At 40.5% G+C, this 18,843-nt stretch overlaps 1 protein-coding gene across 3 annotated transcripts in view; it reads left to right on the forward strand.

The window, feature by feature from the left end:
* FRMD3 (FERM domain containing 3) overlaps positions 1-18,843 on the forward strand; it is a 327,322-nt gene that overhangs the window by 194,260 nt on the left and 114,219 nt on the right. For all 3 annotated transcript variants that reach the window (XM_011982768.1, XM_011982767.1, XM_011982769.1), the window contains exon 4: positions 18,233-18,311. In XM_011982768.1, the coding sequence (XP_011838158.1) occupies positions 18,233-18,311 (79 nt within the window). The remainder of the gene's footprint in view (positions 1-18,232; positions 18,312-18,843) is intronic.

Consider the following 18,843-nt stretch of genomic DNA (forward strand, 5'->3'; position numbering starts at 1 on the left):
CCACTGCACTCCAGCCCGGGCAACAAGCTTGAACTCTGTCTCAAAAAAAAAAAAAAGAATAAGTAGATCTAAAGATATATACATTTCAAATTTCCTTGGTGATAAATATCTAGTCAAGGAGCTTGTAGCCATTTAAATCTAATGACACAAAATGTTACAAAAAAATCGAATGACACAAATGACACAATCTGTCTCCCACAAATATTACCTGAGAATGCTTGTTTCCCCAAAACTTGTTGAAAATAGGGATAAATTTATTTTTCCAGTTTATGAAGGAAGAGAAATGTCTGTTTAATTGAAAAGCTAACTAATTACACAGTTACTTAATTTGGTATACATTTTTACATTAAGATGTTTCTTAAATCAAAGTCTTATTTCTCCTCTGAACTTAGAAGAGATGCTAATATTTTAATTTTTAAATTAACGTAGCCTGCAGCCCCAGCTACTTGGGAGGCTGAGGCAGGAGAATAGCATGACCATGGAAGGTGGAGCTTGCAGTGAGCTGAGATTGTGCCACTGCACTCCAGCCTGGGTGACATAGCGAGACTCTGTCTCAAAAATAATAATAATAATAAATAAAGTAAAAAATTAATTAACATATGGTAAAATTGACTTTATTTCTTTATTTTTGTGTGCAGTTCTGTGAGCCTTTACTCATATAGATTTTTGCGACCACCAACATAGACAGGATGCCCAACAGTGTCCTTGTTTTCATCACCCCAAAAACCTGCCTGTGCTGTGCCTTTGTGGTGACATCACTGCCTTCCAACCACTCACAACCACTGGTCTGTTTCATGCCAGTATAGTTTTCTTTTTTGAATATATAATATAAATGGAATCATACAGGATGTAATTTTTGAGATCAGCTTTTCCTCAGGATAATAGCTCTGAGATTCATCCAAGTTGCTGTGTTTATCAATATGTAATAGAAGAACACAACAAAAGTAGAAGCTAGTCTTTGAAAATATCAAGAAAACTGATGCATTTTTAGCAAAATGGAGGAGATAAAAAAAAGAGGGAGAAGACACAAATTACCAATATCGGGAACAAAAGAAGGGGCATTACTACAGATCCCGCAGAACAACTCTAGGCACAGAAATTTGATCGCTTAGATGAAATAGAGCTCTTCCTCAAAAGCCATGATTTAGCAAAACTCACCCAAAATAAAATATATAACTTGAGCAGTCTTATAACTATAAAAGAAATTAGACTTAAGATTTTCCAGAAAAGAAATCTCCAGCACATTTGCTGTTCCTACTGTTGCAACCAGTACTTCCTTTTCTATTCCTCAAGCCAAAATTAGGAGCATCTTCTGGAGTATTCTTTTTAGGAGCTGATGCCCACTTTCACGTGTCTCCTGGCTTCTGTCCAGAGGATACTGGAGGGAGAATCGTGGTGAATTTACCACTAGTTAGCAGGGTCCTTTGCCTTCTCATCTTCCTTTCCAATCTGCTTGCTCCTATTTACTTTTCAGAGCCCTTGAATACTTGCTGCATGTATTCTGCTGGGTTTTATAGCTGCATTCAATGAAAGAGATGGAGTGGGGTGCAATTAACCCATTCTACCTGGAATTAGAACCTTAAAATCAAACTTTTAATTATTGCTTTTCTATTAGGTAAAAATGCAGGTGGGCTTCATGATTGGGCAGTGCTGAGGGAACACCCTTCTCATTTTTCTATGCCATTGCCATGTCCATAGGTACAAATGTGGACTGAGATGTTGATCCATTTCTTGTTTCTTTAAGAGTATTCAGATAACAGTTTGCCTTCAAACAAAGTGTTAACTGAATTGCATATTTTTGAATGTTTGGTTTTGCAGAGTCCTTGCTTTTCATGAAGGGATGTTGCTATGCAACATGACAGTGACTTCTCAGTAAGAATTTTTTTTTTTTTTTTTTTTTTTTTGAGACAGAGTTTCACTCTGTCACACAGGCTGGAGTGCAGTGGCATGCTCTTGGCTCACTGCAACCTCCACCTCCTGAGTTCAAGCGATTCTTGTGTCTCAGCCTCCTGAGTAGCTGGGATTACAGGCATATGCCACTACACCCTGCTATAACTTAGAGTTTTTAGCCTTGACTACGTAACTGTGGAATGTGGCTCAATGTGTATATATGAAGTGGCACACATCAAGAGGACAGATAATGTATGTTCTACAGGATTTTTGTAGCTGTTCAAATTATATTAGCATGAAAAAAATTTTAAAGTTACACACTATGACTCATGTGCAGAAATGCAATATTGTTTTCCTATGACTGAATTCAACTTGCTTGTGATTTTCTTCTTTCTTTGAGGGCAAAGCATTTAATCTTGTCACTTCAGTTTAACTCAGGATTTGCTAGTTTACTTTTTATTTTCGTTTTTTGAGACAGAGATTCGCTCTTGTTGCCCAGGGTGGAGTACAATGGCACAATCTCAGCTCACTGCAACCTCTTCCTCCTGGGTTCAAGCAATTCTCCTGCCTCAGCCTCCTGAGTAGCTGGGATGACAGGCCCTGCCACGATGCCTGGATAATTTTTTTGTATTTTTAGTAGAGATGGGGTTTCATCATGTTGGCCAGGCTAGTCTTGAACTCCTGAACTCAGGTGATCCGCCTGGCTCAGACTCCCAAAGTGCTGGGATTACAGGCGAGAGCCACGGAGCCTGGCCTAGGATCTGCTAGTATAGAATTTGATCACTTTCAGAAAATTGCTCAGTCAATACATAATTTAAATGTAATTGCTTGAAAACCCATACTCCATACTGGCTTTTTTTTCTTCCATATGAAGAGCTTTTCCCTTTCTCTCCACCCCAGAATGGCATCACGAGGCCAGAGAAACTTATGTACTGTCTTGGTAGTGAGGGTGACCTGTCTCTCATGTACATTCCCCGAGTCTTCCTCGGTGTGTCTCAGGTTGTTGGCGTCTTTCCCTACTGCATCTTCTCTGGATGGAACCGGTCCCACCTGACTTTTGAGTGGGGTTGGTGTGTGCTGCTGGGGTCAGTGGTTCCTGCCATGGCCTCAGGGTGCAAGTCTCTAGACGCTGTCCTCTTGTGGCCTGCACTCCAAGTCTCTTTCTCATTGGCACTCCGCACATCTGTATTCACCTCTTGGACAGGCAGGAACTACTCAGCCTCAGAGAAACTTGTGCACGCTATCTTAGGCTTCCTCTCTGCCTAAACACACCATGCCACCATTTCTTCAGCACAAAAATTTCAGTAAAATTTCCAGAGTTCCACGCAGAAGAGTTTCCCACAACTACCCTGGGGTCCCTTTCATCTTGCCCCTTACACCTCACTCCGTTCAGCCAAGCCGGTAGTGTTGAGGGATGCTGGATCCTTCTCAGAGATCCAAATGGTGTCCTAAACTTGGTTTTGTCCTCTGTAACTCTCTCCAGGCTCTCCACTTGCCTTCCCTAGCCATGCCCTACCCACAACAAATGCCTTTTTTCTTTGGATATGAGATTAATATCCTAAAACAATAGCTGTCTTATACACAAGCGCTGTTTTTCAAATGTAATGGGGGAAAAGTGCTATTATTTACAATAACAGTAACAAGTAAAAATAAACGTCTTATAAATAAATGTTAACAGATTCGTGCCAGATTGGTATGACTAAAACTGTGAAATCCTATTGTAGCATTGTTGTAGAGTAGATAAAAAGCTCAAAAAATGAAGACATCTCATATTTCGGTTAATATTCTTAATAAAGTCAATTCTTCATAAATTAATATGTACATTCAATGGTTCTCAAATTAAAAATTCAGTGAGATTCTTTACGGCATTTAACAATATTCTTAAGACTCATTTGCAAAGGCAACATGCTCAATGCTATCCAATAAATACATAAAAAGACCACTGGTGGGTCCTTATTCTGTTGGATAGTAAACCAAGGCATGTAAGCTATAGCAATTTAAGGAGACATAGTAAGAGACACATATAGTAATTAAGATATAGAGCCAGAAATGGGAAAATAATCAGTGGAACAGAAAAAAAGCAGTTCCCAGTCCCCATACCAATCCATTATTTATGGAATATGGGTTATGGTAAAGATTGTATTTCATACAAGGGGCAGATAAATTTTTATTCAAGGCATTCTTTTAAAGCATGATTTTTGAATTGTCTTCCCATCTGTTTGGGGTTGGGAAAAAGGACATTGCTCACACAATTCACAGGATTAATTCTAGATATACTCAAAAGCCAAATATGTTTAACAATCTATAAAAGTTTTAGGTAAAAATTTAAGAATGTGTTTTATAATCATGGTGTAGCCCAGGGCTTCCTGAGGAAAATATGAAACCCAGAAACAATGAAGCAAAATTCTGACAAATTTGTGCAAAAGCTAAACTTTTGAACTCGAATACTTTGTTTATTTGCAGTGTAGAATTTTTTTTTTTTTTTTTTTCTGGAGATGGAGTCTCGCTCTGTTGCCCAGGCTGGAGTGCAGTGGTACGATCTCGGCTCACTGCAACCTCCGCCTCCCAGGTTCAAGCAATTCTCCTGCCTCAGCTTCCTGAGTAGCTGGGACTACAGGTGCACGTCACTACGCCCAGCTATTTTTTGTATTTTTAGTAGAGATGGATTTTCACCATGTTGGCCAGGATGGTCTCAATCTCTTGACCTCATGATGCCCCCGCCTCAGTCTCCTAAAGTGCTGGGATTACAGGCATAAGCCACCATGCCCAACCAGAGTAGATTCTTAGTAAATGTTTGTTGAATGAATGACTGTAAAGCAAATTAAAGCACAGGGAATATAATAGGAAGAACATTTGCCCAACATATAACGAGTAGAAATATGCAGAATGTATTATGTATGATGCTACAAACCAACAGATGAACCACTCAATATAAAAATATGCAAAAGACTCAGACAAGGAATAAAAATAAATGACCAAGAAGCTCACAAACAGATGCTCAATATCGTTAGCTACAAAGGAAATGCAAATTAGAATAAGATATTTTTATTTCCTATACTGAGAAAATTGTAATTATTGATAATATCCAGTTGATGAGGATGAGGGTGACACTTCTGGTGAGAGTGTATAAACTGACAAAGCCACTTTGGAGGGTAATCTGGTTGTACCTTTCAAGATTTAAAATGCCTATGTCTCTTGGTCCAGCAAATCAATTTCTACAAATCTATCTATAGCAAAATTTATTCACTCAAGGGTGTATATTCTGCAAGGATGTTTATTACAGCATTGCTTATAATATGGAGAAATCAATAAAAATGCCAGTAATTTTTGCAAGGATAAATTATGTGTGTATACATAGTCATTTAAAAAAACAGGCAGACATGTATTATTGATGTGGAAAGGCTTATTAGATATATTGTTGAGTTTAAAAATCAGATTAAAATACCACATGAAGAATGATATTTTTATATAAAAGTAGAATTATTTTGTGTGACTATATAGTGCATGGAAGAAGGACTGGAAAGATGTATACTTAACTGTGGTTACCTCTGGGGAACACAGTGGAATATAGGGACATGAGGCTTTTGCATTTTATTATATATAGTTGTTACACTCATATCTTTTACCATGAGAATATATTTGGATATGATTTGGTAATGAAAATAAAATAAACAAAAGGAGAGAAATCTTTATGCAAAACAAGGAAGGAAGGGAGGAAGGAGGGAAGGAAGTAAAGAAGGAAGGAAGGAGGGAGGAAAGGAAGGAAGGAGGGAAGAGAGGGAGGAAGTAAAGAAGGAAGGAGGGAGGGAAGGAAGGAGGGAAGGAAGGAAGGAAAAAGGAAGAAAGGAAGGAAGGAAGAAGGAAGTAGGGTGCATATACATTAAGCATGTTCTATAGAAACAGAGACTGAGATGAAAGAAAGCTCACTTACTCTTCTAAACAAGCTCTCCACTTAATCCTGGCTGGTGCCTGTCTGAGACCTGATTAGCACAGCAAGGTAGTTAAGATCCTATTCTTGACCTATTTACCGGAGACTGTGCTGCTGCCAAGCACCCTGAAGGGGCAGGGGTGCTTGGAAATGGCTTCTGCATGCAAATCAGGGTAGGGAGGACCCCCAGCCTCTGCATAACACATGCATACAACTCAGCCATTACAGCAGTACTGAGTCAGGTTGCTGCTGGCTGATGACAATGGTACTCAGAAGTTGTGATGGCACTCCCTGGAAACCTGGGCTGGCATGGAATTCCTGACTCTGATGGTGATAGTCTTGGTACTTCATGTTTATGTCTCATTCCTTAGCGTTCCAACATCCCCCTTGGGGCTAATCCAACAAAGAGCTCTCTTGCTAATGAATGATTTTTTGTCAATAGGAAATTGAGATAGATAGATAGAGAGAGAGAGAGAGAGAGAGAGAGAGAGAGAGAGACAGACAGAGAGAGAGAGATCCAAGAGCGTTGATTTTGCTCTGGTGTAAAGCCACAGGTCTCAATACTCATGAGGCCAGCTTGGATGCTTGACTCTCAACTCTATTTGTCCTTCCAGTTTTCCCCTTGCTGAGTGTGTTAGTTTCTTTGGGCATCCATAAGAAAGTATCACATACTGGGTGGCTTGAAACAATAGAAATCTATTTGCTTACAGTTCTGGAGGCCCGAAGTCTGAAACTAAGGTGTCAGCAGGGCCACGCTCCCTCCAAGGCTCTGGGGAAGAATGCTTCTTGCGTCTTCTGGCTTCTACTGGTTTCCTGCAGCCCTTGGCCTTCCTTGGCTTGTAGCTGCCTCACTCCACACTCTGCCTCCATCTTCACATGGGGTCTCCTTATGTTTCCCTGTGCCCTGTGTCAAAGTCTCACTCTCCTTTCTCTTATAAAGATATCAGTCAATGGATTTAGTGACCACCCTAACCTAGTATGACTTCATTGTAATTAATTAATCAATTACATTTACAAAGACTCTATTTCCAAATAGGGTTCCATTCCGAGGTTCTAGGTGGATATGGGTTTTTTAGACCTCCTGTACTCCTCAGCATTTTTCTTTAGCCTCTTTCTTTAGCTTACTACCTCCAGCCCCCTTTGTGCACGTTGTTCTTTTTTGCTGACCTTGGTCACATGCTTTTAACAGTAAAGCTTTGCACAATTCATTTCTTCCAATCCCTGTTGTGGCTGAAACCCTGCCTGCAGAAGGAGGGGCAGCCTATCCCATCATCCTCATTTGTGTACCCATACTTGTCTAATCATAATCTCCAGCACTGGGTTTGGAACATTTCTTCACCTGCTCCATGGCTTTGTATAAAAGATGATGCATGTTATGGATTCACAATAAATGCTTTCTGACTACGATTAAGATGCTCTTTTTAGAGCAGAGGTGGACGTTCAAATGCCATTTTCTTTACAAAAAAAAAGCAAAACATACAACTGAACACAGCTCATTACATAAATAAAAAAGTACAAAGTCCCCAAGTACTATGGTTTAGTTTTGGATGCCTTTGTTCTTCCCATTTTTCTTCTCCCCAGAGTTTCTTTCCAGGAAGAGCAGCTGTGATTTTTGTTTCAGCCATGGAGAGTCTCCAGCTTTGGATACCTCTTTACCTTATTCGAGAGACAGCTCATTAGGTTGGGCCAGGTATCTGTTATTCTCCCAAGTTCAATCGTTTCATCAGAATTTTTATATTTGATCCTTCTCCTGGAAAGTTAATGCAATTTGGGCCTAAAAATAGTTTCCATGCTGTGCTCATTCTTTGTTTCCCAATATGGAAGGAGAGGACAGTAACAATAGTAATGACAAAAGCCTTAATTTTATAGCATGCGGTTCTAAATGGTGTACATACTTGACAAGCCATAGATTTCTAATTCTTAACTTTATGCTTATGCGATGATTGGTGGCAACACTGACATCATTTTGATTGGATGTAGTAGTGTGTGCAGGGGTTTCAGGGAGTACCTAGCACTCCTCATGGGAAGGAGGGTAGTGTGACAGGGGTAGTAGGGGAAGCAGAAGGAATAGGGAGCCTCTCCTGGGGGAAGTCCTCATATCTCTGGGGAGTACTTCCAGGGGCTTCCTTCTTCTTTCAGGAATGCCCGCATTCTTTCTTAAAGGCCCACACAACTCAAAACTACACATGTTGGCAGCATGAGCATCTGAATGATAACCATGATGGGCATGGGGTTCCATGCTCCGTATGTGAGTACTAGAGGTGGTTCAAGTGTGGGTGAAGTGGGTAGGAAGGTTTTGTTCATGTCTCCCTTTGGTGAGAGAGCCTTTATAGTGCCTGATTTTTGGATGCAACTTTATAGTATAAAATCTCAATACCAAGTTATATAAGTAGTTGAATTTTGCTGTTACAGTTGTTATTTCTACATATTGATTTGCACCTACCAACATGACTCCAAGGGTCTGGCTAGTTGTACATCAGCAGCAAAGAGGTTCCTGGGTCTCTTGCCTTCAGTTTCATGTGTTCTTGCTAACCTTTTGGCTAAAATGTTTAGGTCACTGTACCCTTGGCTCAGGCAGCAAAGCTGTCCTTTAGATGCCAAGGCTGCCAAATATCTCTTCATATACACACCTGTCTCATGCCCACTTCTTCCTCACTCCTGCCTGGGAGATGACAGTGCCCCCTCACTCTTTCAACCAAGGTAAAAGGCAAGGTAACATTGAAGGACTTGACTTTAACCATGTTGATTTCTTCCCTGCATTTTAGAGTAACAATAACTCCTATGCACTCAGTCCACAGGTCTCAGCAGGCTGCAGAGTGCTCTGCAGTCATGAACTCACGTTATCCTCATCACGGTCTCTACAACAGGTTGCAGGCCACACCTTGTCACCACCTATGTTCATATGGCCTTCGGTCTAGGAATAGGTTTTACATTTTTAGATGGTTGAAGAAAATCAAAAGATATATAAGATTTTTGTGACGTACAAAAATCATACAAATTCAAACTTCAGTGTTTTATTGGAGCACAGCTATACACATTTGTTTATGTATTGGTGGTGGCTGCTTCTCTACTACAACAACTGGGTGGAGTCGTTGAGACGGAAAACTCGAGTCTTCCAAAGGTGAAAATATTTATTCTTTAGCCCTTTACAGAGAAAGTTTGATGCCCTGCTCTCTGTGGTTGGTTCCATTATTATTCCCATTTTACAGCTGAGGAAATGGAGGCAGGGAGTTTTAAGTTTGGACACAGCAATTTGTTCAAATGACAAACTTGAGGTTAGAAGTGTTGGACCCCAAAGTCTCTTTTCAAGCTTCTCCTGAGCAGGCATAGGCAGACAGAGAATTCAGAGACCAAGGATTTGTGAGGCAACCACTCAGCATTCCAATCTCCCCTAAGAGAGTCCTCTGAGTGACTCTAGTCAGTGCCTACGTGTGTGTGTGGGCATGCCTGTGTGTGATAAAAGCACAGGAGGGAACTGTAACAAGAGGAAGATGAATTAAACATGATTCTAAAAACCTGTCTCTGCTTTGGAAGCTGGGGAAACACAGTGATTATCATTTCAGTAAGAGTAGGGGAAGGATCATCACTGTTGCTGATGAAGCTGATAGTAACAGTTGTTGTTTAATGATTATAATCATTTCCATGTAGAAGAGAGCAGTCGTGAATGTAGCCTGCAATCTCTGCGGCTGGCTTATTTACACGTATTTCTAGAGTCACAGTTGGAGAATGAGTGAGCAATGTTCTGCCCTTTAGGTGCTCAAGCGTCATTTTGCATATGTGCAGAGGTAGTTTGTGCTTTCGAACCATTTCATTATTGAATGCAGCACATTTGAAACCATTAGCATCACTGTACGTGGCATGTGCACAACAGGAATATAGGCAACATTGACCAAGCTGAGAATAAAATCAAGAACTCAATCCCTTTCACAATAGCTGCAAAAAAATAAAAAAATAAATACTTAAGAATATACCTAACCAAGGAGGTGAAAGACCTCTACAAGGGAAACTACAAAACGCTACTGAAAGAAATCATAGACAGCACAAACGGAAACACATCCCATGCTCATGGATGGATAGAGTCAATATTGTGAAAATGACCATACCGCTAAAGGCAATCTACAAATTCAATGTAATTCCCAACAAAATACCACCATCATTCTTCACAGAACTAGAGAAAACAATTCTAAAAACCATATGGAACCGAAAACGAGCCCACATAGACAAAGCAAGACTATGCAAAAAGAAAAAATCTGGAGGGATCACATTACCCGACTTCAAACTAAATACTGTAAGATCATAGTCACCAAACAGCATGGTACTGGTATAAAAATAGGCACATAGACCAATGGAACAGAACAGAAAACCAAGAAGTAAAGCCAAATACTTACAGCCAACTGATCAACAAAGCAAACAAAAACGTGAAATGGGGAAAGGACACCCTATTCAACAAATGGAGCTGGGATAATTGGCAAGCCACATATAGAAGAATGAAACTGGATCCTCATCTCTCATCTTATACAAAATCAACTCAAGATGGATCAAAGACTTAAATCTAAGACCTGAAACCATTAAGATTCTAGAAGATGACATTGGATAAACCCTTCTAGACATTGGGTTAGGCAAAGACTTCATGACCAAAAACCCAAAAGCAAATGCAACAAAACACAAACATCAATATATGGGACTTAATTAAGCTGAAAAACTTCTGCAGAGAAAATAAATAATCAGTAGAGTTAACAGACAACCCGCAATCAGTAGAGTTAACAGACAACCCGCAGCGTGGGAGAAAATCTTCACAATCTATACATTTGACAGAGGACTAATATCTAGAATCTACAAAGAACTCAAACAAATCAGCAAGAAAAAAACAAACAGTCCCATCAAAGAGTGGGCTAAGGACATGAATAGACAATTCTCAAAAGAAGATATACAAATGGCCAACACACATATGAGAAAATGCTCAACATCGCTAATGATCAGAGAACTGCAAATCAAAACCACAATGTGGTACGTTACTACTGCAAGAATGGCCATAATTAAAAATAAAAAAATAATCAATGTTGGTGTGGGTGTGGTGGAAAGGGAACACTTTTACACTGTTGGTGGGGTTGTAAACTAGTACAGCCACTATGGAAAACAGTGTGAAGATTCCTTAAAGAACTAAAAGTAGATCTACCATTTGATCCAACAATTTCACTACTGGGTATCCAGTACCCAGAGAAAAAGAAGTCATTATATGAAAGAGATACTTGCACACGCATGTTTATAGCAGCAAAATTTGCAATTGCAAAAATATGGAACCAGCCCAAATGCCCATCAGTCAATGAGTGGATAAAGAAAATGTTATATATATATACACACACACACACACACACACGCACACATACACACACACACATACACACACACACATATATATACACATACACACACACACACACACACACACACACCATGGAATACTACTCAGCCATAAAATGGAATGAATTAATGGCATTTGCAGGAATTGAAGACTCTAATTGAGTAATTCAGGAATGCAAAACCAAACATCGCATGTTATCACTCATATGTGGGGGCTAAGCTCTAAGGCATAAAAACGATGTGATGGACTTTGGGGACTCAGGACAAATGGTGGGGGGTGGTGAGGGATAACAGACTACACATTGGGTACAGTATATACTGCTTGGGTAATGGGTGCACCAAAATCTCAGAAATCATCACTAAAGAACTTATTCATGTAACCAAACACCACCTGTTTCCCAAAAACCTATCGAAATTAAAAAAAAAAAATGTTAAAAAAGAAATTGGGGAGATTTTTCCAAGCTGTAAATCAGAATGTATATGAGAAATATTGTGAGTTTGTATGTATATTTCTGAAATTATGCTTCTGATTTCCCCATAATTCTTTATGATGACTGGAGGAAAATGTTTGGTTTTAAAAAAAAAGCTGCTAAGTGATGTTTCTCTCTCAAAAAATCCTATCTGATCTTTAAAAGATTTGACTGAGGTTTTTGGTCAGAAATAGAAAGAAAGTCCCCCTTTCCCTTTCCCCGAGATCCTGCTCAATTGTTTCCTATCCTCAACTCCATTTCTGGGCAGTGGCTCAATGTGGAGATGAGAAATTCTGTCTGTGTTTTATAAACAGCTGTACCTCTCTCCATGTTCTCAGTGTTATGAAATCAGCAAAATGATGCTACCCTAGGATCTGCTGACACAAAAGGGGCCACTGAGCTGCCCCGAGGAAACACTTGGCTCCCCAGCCCTTGTCTGGCAGGTATCAGTTGGCTGTGGGAGAGGAGCCCTGCTGTTCTCAGTGCAATTACAAGCTCTTGGCATTTAAAAGTGGATTTCACTATTTTTTCCCCTTCTCTGCTACTCTGGTGGTATGCTCTGTTTTTAGCACTTACATGGCTGAGTTAATGCTTTTCAGCTGTTGAGTTGAGTTCAATTCAGTCTTCCCCATCCCCTCCCTCCTATTTCCACCTCCCACTTTCCTTCTCTTCTTCTTGTAGGAGTGTTTATCTCAACAAAACACAATCTCACATTTAGATAATGCCCTGTGTGCACGTGCCAGGAGCCGTTTGGATCCACCCAAACACATCTGGAAGGTAGACATGATGCCTGGCACTGTGACTTCTGCAGAGCAGGAAAGAGAAATTAGGTGGCTTTCTCAAGATCACTGTTGGACATCCTCTTCAAAACTCAGGGGCTCATTCTCCGGGGGATTTGGAGTTTTCACTGCCCTGTGTACCCCTGTCAAGGGTGCTGAAGCCTGAGTACCACATTAGACAGGGCCAGGACGTCTTCTCCCGCAGGGTGGCCATGCTGCCCAGTCTAGTAAAGATGCACAGTGGCTGTTCATGATGATACTGTTGGGAGAGGGCTCCAATGCAGGCTGTGGGTTTGCGCAGATAGCTCCTTCATCAGACATTTTCTCTACTGATTCTGCACCAAATATTTGGCACAGATAAGGATCTTTCTTTACGTCATTCCCCTTTCCCTGTAGTTTAAGAATAAGAACACATGGAAGCTGGATTGCGTAGACACTTAGCAGCTTGGAGAAGGGATTAGTCATCACTGTACAAGGGGATTCAGGACCTTGGACATGTCCCAGGGAGTGAATGGGGGCTTCCATGTTGCGTCTGAGAAGGCTCCTTTTCCAGCAGTCATACAGCTGGTGTGGGTGCACCACAGTGCTCAAATGCTGGACTTCTGACCCCAAACCATTGCCACCACACTTGGGGTTAAAGATGACCCCCAACCTCCTTGTTCAATGACTTACAATTTTAAATGATTTGATTTTGAGTGTTTTATGTTTTTGCAAGGTAGTAAAAAGAATTGCACGTACTTCATGGGTTTGATTGGAGTGGGTATGGGAAGAGGGAGCAGAGGTGGCAGTCTTCTCTCATCTGTTACACCTTCTTGGCTTTATTCTTTTCCATAGCACATATGACCTTCTAAAGTCCTGGTATTTCACATATTTATTTTTATTTTTATAACTGTTTACCCCTATTGAATATGTCCTCCATGAAGACAGAATTTCTTTTTAACTTTTATTTTAGATTCAGGGGTTACATGTTTATTAGCTGAATATTTTTCATGATGCTGAGGTTTGGGGTATGAATGATCCTGTTACTCAGGTACTAAGTGTAGTACCCAATAGTTAGTTTTTCAACACTTCCCCCTTTACTTTCTTCTTCTAGTAGTCCCCAGTGTCTATTGTTTCCATCTTTATGTCCATGAGTACCCAATGTTCAGCTCCCACTTCTAAGTGAGAACATGTGGCATTTGTTTTTCCATTCCTGTGTTGATTTTCCTAGGATAATGGCTTCCAGCTACATTCATGTTGCTGCAAAGGATGTGATTTTGTTCTTTTTTATGGCTGCATAGTATTCCATGGTGTATACGTACCACATTTTCTTTATTCAATCCACCATTGATGGACACTTAGGTTGATTCCATAAGACAGAATTTTTGGCCAGGCATGGTGGCTCATGCCTGTAATCCCAGCACTTTGGGAGGCCAAGGCAGGTGTATCACCTGAGGTCAGGAGTTCGAGACCAGCCTGGCCAACACAGTGAAACCCTGTGTCTACTAAAATTACAAAAAAATAGCTGGGCATTGTGGTGGGTGCCTGTATTCTCAGCTATTCGGGAGGCTGAGGCAGGAGAATTGCTTGAACCCAGGAGTCAGAGGTTGTAGTGAGCTGAGATCGAGCCATTGCACTCTCAGACTGGGCAACAAGAGCCAAATTCTGTCTCAAGAAAAAGAAAAAGAAAGAATTTTTGTCTGTTGACAGCTGCTAACATTTGTGCAATGAATGTTTCTACAACATCTAAAACTGTGTCTGTTACCTATAACAATAGATAATTGTTGATTGAATTAATCAATTCTCCCTCTAGAAGTAGCTATTGTAACCAACTCCAGAGTTCCTGAATTTTATTCCAGATGTTGAGTGAGAAGAACAGAAGCTGAGAAAAGAGGCTTTCAAAATGTAAATCGTAGGAATTGCTGTAGTGATCCAGATGACAAACTTTTGTAGATCTGTATTTTGATTCTGTCAGAGGGACCAAGGGATGAATGTGATGGCAGGGCCTCGGTGTTCCTCCAGACATCTGCCTCAGAGCCTGGGGTTTATCATTCACCAATTCATTTATCCACACACTCAGAGAATCAACCTTTTATCAATAATCAGCTCTGGGGATAAAAAGCTGAACAAGACATATTATTCTATACCCTCATGCATCTTGTCATTCATAACTAGATCAGCATTTTGGGGGAAACTGTTTATCTTTTTAGCCTGTTCCAGCACTGTGAAGGAACATTCTTTAGCAGTACTACTTTATAAAATAATAATATAATTTTTGCATCTATTGGTAGAATCTTAAGTAAGTTTCTTAAGGAAAAAGTGCTGCCCCACCGCCACCAACCCCAACACAGTGGCCTCATCAGGCCTGGGTGCAGGGATTGACCTAATCAGTTCAGGTCCCTGGGGCTACTCCTGGATCACTGTGACAGAACTGAGGGGTCCTTCCAACTTATAGGGAAAATCTTCTTTTATTGGTGACATGGGGTCAATGATGTTGGCTAGATATGAGAGAAAAACACAATAGGGCATATATAATGGTAGAAAAAAATAGAAAATGTTAAACTTGAAAAGTGCCTCCTCTTGTTTTTTCCTGCCGCCAGCTCTCATCTCTTCTGTGACAAGGGGTTCAATAATGAGCATATCTCGAGCACCTTGTATTGATTTCTCCTGTGATCATATCCCGGTAAATGGAGGGAGATGTCAGGAATGTAGTGGCTTGTTTGTGTGACTTAGCAACAGCAAATATGAAAACAATTAAGACTGTGGGCCTATTGTAAACTCAGGGTGAATCAACACTAAGAGGAGAGCATTAAAAAGAGACAACGATTATGTCCAGAATGAGGCTGGCAAGCCTAGCTTGAGGTCCCCAGCTTGAGGAAGCATAGAGCAGACAAGAATCTACTCAGGGTGGAGGGGCCGGCTGGGGAAGGCCACTCAGAACTGCTTCAGATGAAGAGGACCAGGATGTTTATTTTAGAGAAGACTCAGAAGGACCACAAGTGCCATCTTCAGATGATGGAAGGATTCTTCGTGTATGTGGGAGAAGCACTAGACCTTCCTGGAGCCTCAGAGCTTGGAGTGAGGAGAACTGGGAAGGCACTCAGGCATAGTCAAGGAGAGCACCGGGGAGCAGTTCTGGGCTTCACTACCTGATCCTTTGGAACAAGTGTGAGTCACTATTTGTATCTGAGGATCTCCGATGCTTATTGAAGCCAACTTAGGACACTAAGAAGTTAATGCTACCCAGGTAGAAGAGAAAGGACAGCTCTCGTTTGGGGCCATTTTCTGTGATCTTCCTTTTTATAAATTGCTGCTAGTCAGGTGACTTTATTTTTCTGCTCTCTTTAAAACATTTTCCCATACCTATTGATCCAACAATTCAACTTTTGAGAGTCTATATTATAGAAATAAAAATACAAGCACATAGTGGTCTATGCACAAGGATGGATATGGTTTGATGTAGAATAGTTTAAATTGCAAAAGTGTAAAAACAACCCAAATGACAATTAAAAGGCAATAATTGAGTACATTCTGGTGTGTATTCATAATATGAACTATTCTGTAGTTACTATAGACGTTAAGTTAGATCTCTACTTACTATCCTGGAGGGATGGGCAGGATACAGCGTTAAGTGAGAAAAGTGAGAGAAACATGTACAGTATGATCTTATTTTGTTAGAATAAATTAAAAATCTCTCCACATATGTAATATAATCAGTTGGCATATATTTGTGTGAGGATGGCAAAAGGAGGGGAAGAGTATAGATGAAAGTTGTTAACATGGGTTGGAGAGTTTGGGGTGGGATGAAGTTGGGTAGGAACCTGAGACAGATGGGGCAGGATTAGAAACAAAGTGAAGAATGAAGTAGGATGGCTTGTCTGTCTGTCTATCTATCTATCTATCTATCTATCTGTCTATCTATCTATCTATCATCTATCTACCTATCTCTATCTCTATTAAATATAGTACTTTAAACAAACTTAAAACAAAGCTGGGAAATGTTTAAAGATAAATTATTTTGTATTACAACTGAATTTCTAGATATCGTTAAAGATGAATGATGTATTTTTCTAAGCTTTTTCTTTGCTATGTAGAAGGTATCTGTTTTCTCCTAGTGCTTCAGGAAAAAAAGGTTCTTTGCTTAAATCTAGGGAACATAGGATCAGGTTAGGAGCACTCATCTCAGTTAAGAATTGTGCTAGTTGTTGATAGGGAAGTAGGGCGTTGAATGAAAAAAGTTCTAACATGTGTGTGTGTGATCAGTTTTTCTCTGCTGAGATCATCAGCAAGATGATGCTCTGCTTTTTGTAATTTAGATGCTATCAAATCATTTTTAATAATTGTTTTTCATATTAAATTATTCTTATTACACATTCATATTCAAGAACCCCGTGGTTCTTTCTGTGTAAAGGATTTGTCTACATCTGGAGTAGTCCAGACAGTATAGAGTTGGATGGCAGTTTAACCCTTGCGTATCTTGAAAGAGGAATTTGGGTAAAACAGGATATTGTTTCATATTCACATTTGGTTGTAGACTGAGAGCTGATCCCAGGTAGCTTTACTGATACAGAAGCAAATAAGTGGTATGTCCGATCCCTGGAAATAGTAATACTAACTATCTTATTTCCTTGATTTTAAGATGTTCATTTTATATGTTAACTGAAATCTGAATGCATCTCACTACATTCATATGCATTTATCAGAGTAATATTGCAAATCAGTAGTGATCTTATAATTGAAGGTCTTGGAAGTCCTGTAGAATCCCCATTAGCTGGATGAGTTCTGGATATTTGATGCAAATCAGAACACTCCAGAATCATGAACCTCAACCAGAATTGCAGCCTGCATAGGATTTTCCCTTCAGGGAAACCAGAAAGTTATAAAAGTGTTTTCTTTTTTTTTTTCTTTTCTTTTCTTTCATTTCTTTTCTTTCTTTTTTCTTTTGTTTTCTTTTTTGAGATGGAGTTTCACTCTTGCTGCCCAGGCTGGAGTGCAATGGTGCAATCTCGGCTCACTGCAACCTCTACCTCTTGGGTTCAAGCGATTCTCCTGCCTCAGCCTCCTGAGTAACTGGGATTACAGGCATGTGCCACCACGCCTGACTGATTTTTTTTGGTATTTTTAGTAGAGACGGAGTTTCTTCATGTTGGTCAGGCTGATCTTGAACTCCTGACCTCAGGTGATCTGCCCATCTCGGCCTCCCAAAGTGCTGGGATTACAGGTGTGAGCCGCCATGCCCGACCAACAGTGTTTATTTTCATACAAGTGACTGCCTTTACAGATAGATAGATAATACTAAAAATCTGCAAAGTAGGATCCGTGCATGGCTGACTCCATCTTTTAAATCTTAATTTTAATTCAGAGGCACTATCATTTTGGGAAAGCTAGTCAAATGCAGTGACATTTTTTTTTCCACCTCACAGGCTAAAAAAATATTTTGTGAGCCCAGCAACTTGAATGGTGCTTATGGGCAATTTATTTGTCACAAGGGTGGGAAGAATCAGAAGAGAAGTGTTCTCTGGAGCTGTGTGCTGGAGGGAACGAAGGAATGAAGGCGAGCTGTGATGTGGAAAAATGAGCTCACTGACTAGGTTGCTGGTGTTCTACATTTGCTCTGGGAGTCCTGTCAAGCATTTTCTTTGAGTTTTGTTGTTGCTGTCGCTTTGTTTTCTTGGGCATCATATCTGCTTCTTCCAGAACAATCACCCCCTCCCGGCCCCACTCCCCAGGCTAGCCTGTCAGGCTGCACGGCTGCCTTTCCCGTGTGTGTTTGAGGCCATGGTCTTTTGCTGCTTTTCTCATGCCTTTTCTTTATGATGTTTCAGCTCATCCACCATACACCATGTGCTTTAGAGTGAAATTCTACCCACATGAACCCTTGAAGATTAAAGAAGAGCTCACAAGGTATTTTTTGTTTGTTTGTATGTTTAACGTGCGCCTTTAACCAGCCAGGACCTCTCTGGTCTTGCAGGCTCCACGGCCTCCGGTCTACAGCTGATGGTTTCAGTGTTGCAGGCTCAGAACTCAGCGTTTTTGCTTGGAATGCTTCTCTTACACTGAATTGTTTTGGGATTTTTAAAAAAACAATTGTCATTGAGAGTGTAATTAACTGCAGAAAAAAAGCACTGGCTATGACGGGGGAGGTGTTCTCTGAAAACATCTGACAGTGGGGTGCTAAAAATAAATAGGAGGCATCTGTCTTTGAGACATGGGCAAATTCATCCCCGGTGCAGTCCCTAGTCTATCTTTTGGATCTCAGCTTTTCTGGGAGGGAAAGGATCGCCTGGCAGAATGCACTGTCTGTCATCCTGCCTTCTGCTTGCTGAATGACCAACTGGGCGGCAGGCGTCCCTCCATTCAGACTCTTCTCAGCCCAACTCTCCTGCTTCTGCTGGGGCTACAGCTTCAGTGTACCTTGAGGAGGGGGGATTGGCTT

The sequence above is a fragment of the Mandrillus leucophaeus genome, unplaced genomic scaffold, assembly GCF_000951045.1.
Source record: "Mandrillus leucophaeus isolate KB7577 unplaced genomic scaffold, Mleu.le_1.0 Scaffold242, whole genome shotgun sequence".
Classification (NCBI taxonomy): Eukaryota; Metazoa; Chordata; class Mammalia; order Primates; family Cercopithecidae; genus Mandrillus; species Mandrillus leucophaeus.